The sequence below is a fragment of the Anabas testudineus genome, chromosome 22, assembly GCF_900324465.2.
Source record: "Anabas testudineus chromosome 22, fAnaTes1.2, whole genome shotgun sequence".
Taxonomy (NCBI): domain Eukaryota; kingdom Metazoa; phylum Chordata; class Actinopteri; order Anabantiformes; family Anabantidae; genus Anabas; species Anabas testudineus.
This window is the reverse complement of record NC_046630.1, coordinates 9811792-9822758: the sequence shown is the minus strand read 5'-3', so window position 1 is coordinate 9822758 and position 10967 is coordinate 9811792. Positions and strand designations below refer to the sequence as shown.

Genomic DNA, 10967 nt, shown 5'->3' with positions numbered 1-10967 from the left:
CGGGACACGATGAATGCAGTCTCATCTCGTCTTCCTCGCCACATGCACCAGGCTGCTTCATCCACTTTCATGCTATTGTTCAACCATGTGACCAGCAGTATTTTATTGCACTGGCATGTTGAAGACATTATTTGTCCAAGGAGGATGAGAAGTTGGACAAAATATTTGTGCTGCAGGTTAAGATTCAACCTCCAGCCCAGTCAGTAATGGATGTAAGAGAAGCAGGATGTTTGGTGACATAGTTATAAAGGTTTTATAAGCAACAGCGTATAGGTATTGTATATAAATGGGTCACAAAACCTTCTCCACATACTGGAGCCACTTCCTCAGCTCATGTACAACCACTACTCTGTTCCTTATGTCATTTTTTTCCCAAAACCTTGGATGAAATGGATCAGACAGAAACCTAGAGTGTAGTGTCCCTTTAACGGAGAGCTTAAAGGCCAATTTTCACATAAAGGTCAGTTCTCTAAGCATAGTGAGTAGTGCTGTACTGCTGCCCCGTAGAAATAATTATGGTATAGTGTACTCTGTGGATCAGGAGGAAGCTTTGTTAAATTTGAGAGGACGTCTCCAGACGTGACAAAACTTACCAGTCAGTGTCCAAAACCTGCTCTTGGATTATGGCACGCAGTATTAAAGCTTTAACCATAAAGGATTCTCACCCTCTGTTGATTTGTGATAAACAGCAGACTGGGACTCCACTCGTCATAGCGACTCCAATAGATTTACTTTACTTATTTGAATTTCCTTTTTTTTTAACAGTACATCTGACAGCCATTAGAGGAACTGCAGACACACTTGAGCTGACATTATATCGAGATGTACCGATTGATATATTCACTTTCATTTCCATTTAGTATTCACATACTGTACTGTATGTTTTCTGTGTAAATCACTGTGTACACTGTTATATTTAGCTATGTTCAATCTTTGTTATTCTTCTCTATGTTCTTTGTGTCATTACTTTTTGTCACTATGGGAAAACGATACCTCTAATAGGCTCTCATCTTGTCCTCTTCAGTGCTCTTGTCAAACATCCGCTGTTGTCTCCAGGATCATTGTTTCCCAACCTCTGGTGAATCACTGCCCCTTCACTTTTATGACTCACATACACACACACACACACTCAAACATAGAGATAAAGATAAAAGCACTCTGACTGTTTGTCATCAGCCACTGATATTAATCCCAACTGCAGAGCTTCTTCACTTACACAAATCAAATTTTGATTTATTGCTATTGTTGGTCAAACTACATCTTCCTAATTGTCCCCATCATGGCATCCAGAGCTTGGTCTTTCTTTTGTGTTTTATGAAATCTGTTAAAAAGATGGTACCACACCACTATACATTTTCAAAATGTGCATGTGAAGATGGTTTGACAGATGTGAACTGGGTGGTGTGGTGCAAATATTCCCATACATACTTGCAAACATCATTGATCATTGATATTGATTAGATATTATGCAGTTAGGGCACAATATTGTATCAAACACTCTATGTTCTGTGCCAATTGCACAAACGTGTGTGCTTTTGTGCACCATAAACATGATGGTTATAACTCCAGTCAGCATGGCTCCAAGTTTATATGATGCAAATCATTATGAGTTTACTGTAATAGATGGGTCTAACATTGTGAGGACTCGCCAGACTCAGCAGATCACACAGAGTTATTCTAAAGTCTGTCTCCACTCTACATCGCTGATGTCCCTCAGGACAGGCTTTTCCATACAATCTGCACTGTGTGTCTTCATTTAAAATGCTCGGGTTAGCAGGAGAAAAACCGAACATCAAACACCATTTAAACTTTGTAATCAGTTTTCGAATGGATGGAAACTGTTGAAGATATCTAGTAATGAATTATATATTATTATATATGACCTGTAAACATTTTAGTGTAAAGTTTATTCTGTAAAGATGATCAGTGTCTGCAGATATATGGAATAAAATGGTTAATTTAAGGTAGCGTATACAAGACTAGATATGGTTTACTGAGACAGGACTTAGGCTTATTGGACGAGATGTGTTCACTCAGGGGTAAATGTTTCCAAGCAGTGTATTTACAAGGAAGTTAGTTTGTTTAGGACGAGGTTGCATTTTACTTGTTATATAGAGAATAAGATTTATGAAAATCATGATGCTGTTTTGAAGTCAAATGGACAGACTGTTTGGTTCTGTGTTAGCTGTTCTGTGTACTGTAATTTATTTACATATATCTGTCTCCTCCTTCCTTTGAACACATACATTTGCACACATTGGCTGGTTGTGACAGATGATATCTGCTTTACAACAGATCCACTCTTATTAAAGGGCCTCTCAGGCATCCTAGATTTGTACTGGACTTGTTCCACTTTCAAAGGGTCATGTTCATACCATAAGGGTTGTATTACTGTGAAGTGGTGAAAAAGTAAATATGGCAGAGTGGAGGTTGTCTTTGCAGTAGGAGGATTTGATCGTGTTTTTAGAGACTGCATTTGAACCAGTTTTAAAACCTGTAAAATAAATTGAGAACTTTTATTAACGGAGAAATCAATTTCCTGCTAAGAGGCAAAATTGTCCAGTGACATTATGAGTACTGAGGTTTGTACCCAGAGGTTTGAAGGGGCCACTGTCACTGTACCGCTGGTTATCTTCACTCCCTTTAGACCTTCTCTGCAGCACAGACAACTCAGTCACCATAAATCAACATGAACTCTTCAGTTTTCTCCAGTGTCAGTTCCTGTGAGGATTAATTGTTTTGGTTGATTTATAAAGTTGTCACGTTCAGCTACAGAGTTTTAGCTTTGTGTACCATATACACAGCCAGATAAGTATACCGGGGATTGTACATGTGCAGTCTGTACAGTATGTGCAGCCCACGCAGCCTGAGAAAAACACCTACTCCTCACGCTCCCCGGCACCTGCGTACGACTGATATTATCAACCCCTGAGCCCTGGAAAAACATTGTGATTTCATCTGCTATTTTCCTGAATTTCAGAGTAGTATACCAGCATGTGGCAATGCCCACCATTCATGAAATGCACCCTACTTCTGCAAAGCCATACTGCTGTTTGTGGTGGACGAACCTGATCTTATAGATAAGGACTCCATCTCCCTGCTGTTAGTTTTATTGTATGCACTCTGACAGATATCATCTAGAAGTTGAGTTTACTGTTCAAACATGCCTACCAATCTATGTGTTATAGTTTCATTATCACACACATGAGCAGCCCATCCATCTATAGCTGAGTGGCACTAAGCAGAATACACATTTATATTGCTAAAACAATCAACTGACAACTCATAGCACGACTCTCTATGCAGCTGCAAAGCAACACGTCCCCTGACTCCTGTTTTATCTTAACATTCTCCCATTTACCCCATATAAACTTTCACCCCCCCCCCCCCCCCCACCCACCTTTTAGTGCTTACTCCAGTAAACAACAGACATTAGCGGACAGCGGAGGGAGCGATGGCGCTCTCTCCACTGAGCTAAATCAATTACCCTATCTCCTGTGAGGCCATGCGGTGTTTGCAGGCCTGCTGGGTTCAGAGGGTATTACTGTTTCACCCAGAGCAACTAAACAGGCTGCTGCACATGCTGCAGCATCTGCTTGGATTTGGCTCAAGCCTGAAACGAATGAATTGAGTTTGTAGTGAATGGGGCTGTGGTGCCATGGGACCAGGTCTTCTTTTTCAGAAGAACCACATGACCACATTTTTTTAATGCTTTGTACACCTTCGTCTTTTATTATTCTCTTAGCACTCTCTTTTAATATTTTTCCTGGTTTATGAAAGATAAATGCAATCTCATCTTATTGGGCTAAAACAGTCCATGCTGCATTAGCTCTTAATTTTCTAAACCAGATGTAGATTTCACACAAACAGTATGCGACCAATTTTAGGGAAGGCCTGACCTTAATTGAAAATCTTTTCCTCTCATCCATTCATTATGAATCTCATTATCTCATTGTGCTGTAAACCAGACCCTTAGGAGATAGTCCTAGTCCTTGACTTGATGTGGAAACTGATAAGATATTCGATCATCCATCAAACATGCTACTGCACGTGTGTGTGTGTAGGGTGGGGGTATGTTCTAGAAACACTGCAGTTCTCACAGTGCAGTAAATTAAATAGTAGGACTGAGCTTTAATGCCTGACAACTGATGCAATGTTTCAATGTGTGCAACACCCACCAGTACTTAGAGCTTTCTCTGATACATCTGCACGTTTCTTTGTTTCAGGCTACTGTAAATACAAAACAAATTGATTTTTGCATATGTATGAAGTTCAGCTTTCTGTTGTGTGAAGTCTTCTGTGGTTCTGGTGGAGATTGACAATATCATCATGGTTATCTGACTCACTTCACTTATTGGCATTTTGGCTCTAATTGATCACAGATTTCAACCTAATGGTTCACAATCATAATGCACCAATCAAATTATGATGAAAACTATTAGTTCTTCCCCCGTTACATAATACAGGGCTTGAAAACCTTAGTCCTTGAAACTCATTTTACATGAGAAGAGCAAAGCTAGTTTAATGAGCACAGTAACAGAGGTATTTAGGACTGAAGCACACGGCAGTGAGTGCTTATTGTGTGACAGAATGGAAATCACACTACAAAAGATAAAAGAGTGACTCCTCTTTTGCAGCATCATTATGATTTATAAAAACTGCAGTGCAGAACAGCAGGGCTCAGTAAGACCACCGTGTGTGTATGTGTGTGTGTGTGTGCGTGTTTCAGTCTGTGTGGATGTCAAGCTGCTGTTGAACGGTGTGTTCGAGTCTTTGATGGAGGGCAGCCACTCAGCTACCCTCGCTGCCATTTGAACGTCATTATACAGTCTTGTCTAAGAACATTTGAGGTCACACTGACTTTGACCTTTGAGCTTTGACCACCACTTTCTAATCAGTTCATATATGAGCACAAGTGGAAGTAATTCCCTCATACTTGACATATACTGTATATAAAAAAAGAAACAACCTGGGGGCATAAAGCAGATTAATTACTCTCACTCATTGTTGTAGAAAATGAATTTGCTGATGTGAGTTTCAGATGAGATTAGAGCTAAAACACCACTGAAGTTGAATGAAAGGTTGCATCATATATATATACAGTATATATATATATACCAATGTTATGGTCCATTAAATTTTAATCTGGACCACAGACTTCAGTGAAGTCATGACCACTGAGAGCAAACACTGCACATTGTGACAACTCAATCCCACACTAGTCATAACTGATTCCTTTTTTTTCTGTTCATGTGTCTGTAAATAAAACGGATACTTCTGTTTTCACCTACTATTTAATACTTCTATTTACTGTCACAGCTGAAGCACAGCGATGCCCCTCGAGAGCCCAGCTGCCAATCAACACTTCAGTTAATGGAGGTGATTTGCAGTGTCGTATCAGGAACAAACATGCACTCGGAAATCAGTCTCGACACTCGTAATGTGTCGACAGAAGGATGTGTGAAGTATGAAAAAAGCAAACATTAGTAATTACTGTAGCAAACACTGTTGTTTGTTTTCCTGCAGTCTTATTCCTTAATATTCCAACACGCCAACGCTTCATGATTTGTTGATGTATGAAATGTGAAGTTTTCCCAAGAAAACAATTAAGAAATACACAGGTCCTGTTCCAATAAGCACATTTTGTTAATTTCTGTCATAGTCACTTTGGCTTTTGCAAAGCATAAATGAAGAATCAGCAAACAATTTATCTGTCAGGCTTTAGCAGAATTTGCAGTTTGAGTTGTGATACATTAACAAGTGATTAAAAATTTTTGCTGCATTAACTTCTTTAAATGAATTAATGTATGTTTTTCTTAATTCATCTGAATTTTAAGTGGCCAGGACGAACACTGCTGCTCACGATGATTTGACAGAATACTACTGGTATTGCTTGCCTTTAATTTGAAGCTTGAATACTGAATACTTAACTAAAGCTCTTGTGTATAAACCTTGCCTGGAGATTTCAGTGTCAGTCTTACAACAAATGTAATAAATGAACAGAGTGGCAGAGGGTCTGTGTGGGTGTGAAGTCTGTGTATTGAGGTATAATGCTCCATTTACAGGTTGAGGTTGAGTTTACAGGTAGGTAGTTTGTGTGATTTGCAGTGTGGGTGGTGTGTGTGTGTGTTTGTGTATGCCTGTGCAGAATATGAGGGAGGAGATGATGGTAAAGTTGAATTTAACTAATGTTCCTAACTATTCTTCTCTCTTATTTGTCTCTCCTAGGATGAAAAAACTGCAGAGGAAGCCTCATGAAAATCAGACTCTATCTTTTATTTTTTCTGGACACTGCAACTGAATTTTTTTAACAGACAATGCTGTGAAGAGGAGCATAAAATGGGGAACCTAAGTAAAGCTTTGCTGATCATGACATTTTAACACCAACGTCTACATAGCTGCCAAAAGCCACATGGATTTAAAAGACGTCATGTGCAGAATACATAAGAGAGAAGCAACAAGCAAACATTATCATCTTCCTTTATGCAGTTTCGCACTTAACGTATTGAATAGGAGGAGCCATTAAGGCCATTAAAGCATTTGGCTGATTGAAACGCTTGGTATGAATGTCTTGTTGTCAGCTATGGTAGTTGGAGATGACATGGGAGGATTGGGAAGAGAGAAAAGAAGTGCCTGTCTGAATACAAATCGGGATTCGTCTCTCCTGCTCCAACGCCTGTGAGATAAATCAATACTGGAGAAGTGAAATGGACAAATGAGTTGACTTCGAGCGCAGGAGCAGTATTGTGAACTGTAATTATCCTATTAGATGTTTTCTAAACGTTGATATGAAATCACACTGCAATACACAGAATGGGAAATAAAGGGAAACGACTTAGTTGCAGCAGAGTGTGCAGCCTTCCCAGTGCCATGTCTGAACTCATCCATCTAGTAAAGCTGATCTAAACCTTGTAGAAACGAGGGTTTGAAAGGGGCAAAGGTGAAATGGCGTTGGATAATAGCTCACTGCACTATTTCATCCACAACGTCACAGAGATCCCTAACACCACTACAGCTCCACCCTGGAGCAAGGCCACGCTTCTCGGCCTGCAGGTGTCTTTGTCCGCTCTGTTAGCTGTTGTCACCCTGGCGACAGTGCTTTCAAACTCCTTCGTCATCGCCACCATCTTTCTGACCCGGAAGCTCCACACCCCTGCCAACTTCTTGATTGGCTCCCTCGCCGTCACCGACCTGCTGGTGTCCATATTAGTGATGCCGATTAGCATTGTCTACACTGTCAGCAAGACCTGGTCACTGGGACAGATTGTTTGTGACATCTGGTTGTCATCTGATATCACCTTCTGCACCGCCTCCATCTTGCACCTGTGTGTAATTGCACTAGACCGCTACTGGGCCATCACAGACGCACTGGGGTACTCGAAACGCCGCACCATGCGCCGGGCGGGGGTCATGGTTGGGGTGGTGTGGGTGATCTCCATATCGATTTCCATGCCTCCACTTTTCTGGCGACAGGCCAAAGCCCACGAGGAGCTGACAGAGTGTGTGGTGAATACAGATCAGATCTCATACACCCTATACTCCACCTTTGGCGCCTTCTACGTTCCCACGGTACTTCTCATCATCCTCTATGGACGGATTTATGTTGCAGCCCGCTCCCGTATCTTTAAGACGCCATCAGCCTCTGGGAAGCGTTTCACCACAGCACAGCTCATCCAGACCTCTGCAGGCTCCTCTCTCTGTTCTCTTAATTCTGCCTCCAACCAGGAAGCACACCTACACTCTGGCAAAGCAGGAGGTACAGGCGGAGGTGGGGGAGGATCGCCTCTGTTCATGAACAGTGTGAAAGTGAAGCTGGCAGACAGCGTGCTGGAGAGGAAACGTCTGTGTGCAGCGCGGGAGAGGAAAGCAACCAAGACGCTGGGCATCATTCTGGGTGCGTTCATCATCTGCTGGCTCCCTTTCTTTGTTGGCACACTCGTCATGGCCATATGTAAAGAGTGCTGGTTCGATCCAGTGCTTTTTGATGTATTTACCTGGCTGGGATACCTGAACTCTCTCATCAATCCTGTAATCTACACCGTGTTCAACGACGAGTTCAAACAGGCTTTCCAAAAACTCATGAAATTAAGACGGTGCTCCTGAAAAATCCTTAGAGTGGCTTAAAACGGACTGAAGGACATAAAGAAAATGTCAAGATAATATATAAAAATGATAATGATGATTATTGTACTTTTAAATGTTAAGTCATGTAAATGTTCAGTCTTTTTTTTTTTTTACATCAAACTGCTCTGTGCCATAGCTCTTTAGATACCTGCAGTATATCCATTATAGAGACTTTTGCATGCATGCTAAAAAAAATAATGACCCTGCCAAAATGATGGAACGTGTCTTGAAAAAACAACATAAATCCTATTTCATTCCACTGGGACATTGCTGATATTTCTCTGACAAAAGCAAAGATGCAAAATAAAAAGGTGTAAGAGTTGTGCTCCGAAGTTATGGAGCCAACTCAGAGCAACAGGATTCAATCCACTAGAAATGAAAAGCCATGAAATATATGTCGTCTTAATCTCTTTGTCATGATGTATGCTGCTGCTCCCATATGTCTCTGTGGTGCAGTAAAGTACTAACAAACACTACGAGCTCCAGAGATTTAGTACGACTGTCTCCATGTTTGCAATTACATTTGAAAATGGTGGGTTTGTGCGTGTGAGAAAGAGAGAGAGAGTCATAGTGTGTCATGATTGAAATTTATAAATGCAGTTCCCCAGTGAGACACATCATTACAGAGACTAAAATGGAAACACTATTTCCACTCTTAATGTTAGGTAACATCCAATGACTTAGTAACAAAGAAGCATCATCAACAATCAATAAGGACAAAACTAAATTCAATGTTTTTTGATGGTGTGTCTTGTTCTTCTATGTCTTGTTTTTTATATGAAGAAAATTAGGGTTATTACAAAAAATACGCTCCAATGTGATAAAGATGTGAGGATTTATCTATAAACAAGCTTGATTACACAAAGATGCATTAGCAATCATGCTGCTAGTTTACAGTTATCATGTAGTGGACATTAGGATAATACATTATCACTTTTATTGAGCTGTACCTTATTATACACATTAATGTAAGCAGCAGTCAACAGTCTGAATAATGCTGTGCCTCAACATTAATCTCTTTCTCAAATACTGGCCTGGTCAGAGTTCGACATGCACCAGCTGCAGGCATCATTTCGAGAGGCTGCTGGTGGGCAGGTCATATGTGTCAAAACCTTTAAATTGGATCCTTTGTGCATAAACGATGAAGCTAGTAAGCTAGTATTAACATAAAAGTTTATTTTCCCAGCTTTTGGATATGCTTATGTATAAACTCACGGTACATCAGACCAGAGTCGACCATTCAACCAAATCTGGAGCAACAGCGCAGTGTGACATCCATCTGCTTTTGCCTTTAATTCTTCATGTCTGTGTCTCAGAGTGCCGGCTGTATACGCATTCACCATATACATGTCTTCATAGCCTGCAGAGCTCTCTTTCCACTTTCCACTGGTCTGAAAATAACCAGCTGTATGGCCCCGTGGAGTGGGCAAACTCCGAGACAGTCAGTGCAGCCAAGCTTGAGCAGAATACTTTGACTCCTCAGGAGTCCTCAGAAACAAATCAGTTAGAATAAATATATTGTTAATGTGCAGTTTAATTGTTTGCATTTACAAGAGCTGCTGCTGAACTTCACTGTACAACACAACACAGTCATAAGATGTTGCCATTGTACACAGCCGATGTGTGGTTAATCGATGAGTGAATCATAGACAACAGTGAACAGTGTGAGCACGTCAACCAGCTTACTTGACATACTGGATTGATTGCAGTAGAAATATATACAAACATTTATTATTCCAGGTGGATTTTCTTTAGCTCAACCACAAGGTTGAAATACACAACAACTGGAACCTGGATTTCCTTAAAATTCCTTTACAAAGGCTGCACAGTCACGCACAACCACTGTCATTTCCCTCTATGGCCTCTATTATGATCATTATATAATGGAGTAATATTAATTACTTGCCAATAGAATTGTTTTCAGAAGTCTTTCTGACACAGGTTTAGTCTTATTTTTATCCATTACCTCCTGTTCATTTCCATTTTGAGTAAACAATATTGTGAAAGTTTATTGCAATGTTAGATTCACTGAAAATGAAATCGGTGAGAATCGTCAGATAAAACCTTATTATTCCGGATGCATTGTTAAAGACATAACGATTAGCCCACCGGCTATTGTTTTACTGAATGCCTTGGGGAATGACAGAAATGTAAAAACGTATTTTAATTAGTTAGTATGCAAGGAAGATATTGAAGTAATTACAATAAATGAATATGTATCCGTGTGAAATCCTAAGATCAGACATAAAAGAAGCATCCTCACAGCTGACTTTAGTAAATGCCACACAATCTCTACATTTTAGGTTTAAATAAGGTTGCATATGTCTCTCTCCGATGTTAACTATCGACTAAAGGCTTATACCTTAAAAAGGAAAAGGAGCCAGAAGTAGTTCTGTCACTCCATATCAGCCCGAACAGTATGTGGTTTCAGAGAATGTTGGGCTGTCTTAAGCAGTGAAACCCAAAGGTCAGAAAAACCTCATGGGATAGGGACTGTCACTTCTCGCCTCATGCAAGAAGTAAAGTTGGAAGGAACACGCAAAACAAAAAACAGTTGGCAGAGGGGAAGTGAGTGGAAAGATAGAGACAACCATACAAGAAAACAAAATAAGTCCTTAACCAAGTCAACGGGTAATAAGGTGCCACTTTAACATACATTGTAAACTATAATGTACAACTATCTAGTCCAGTGGTTACTTCAAGACCATATCAGCTGCTCTTCTTTAAAATTTCCATGAGCCTTGGTGCTTGTCTCACATCAGTAATCTGTGTAATTTAGTTGGAGTAATAGAGTTTGCTCATTTTAAAGGGGTGTTAGCAAGTCTGGCACCTTTTTAAAAATG

At 40.3% G+C, this 10967-nt stretch overlaps 1 protein-coding gene across 1 annotated transcript; it reads left to right on the top strand.

Annotated features, from left to right (window-relative positions):
- Positions 1 to 6792: 6792 nt before the first annotated feature.
- Positions 6793 to 8114, top strand: htr1d (5-hydroxytryptamine (serotonin) receptor 1D, G protein-coupled). Its single transcript, XM_026340100.1, has one exon. It carries the CDS (start codon positions 6946 to 6948, stop codon positions 8101 to 8103), a length of 1158 nt encoding a protein of 385 aa, XP_026195885.1. The 5' UTR covers positions 6793 to 6945; the 3' UTR covers positions 8104 to 8114.
- Positions 8115 to 10967: the final 2853 nt, after the last annotated feature.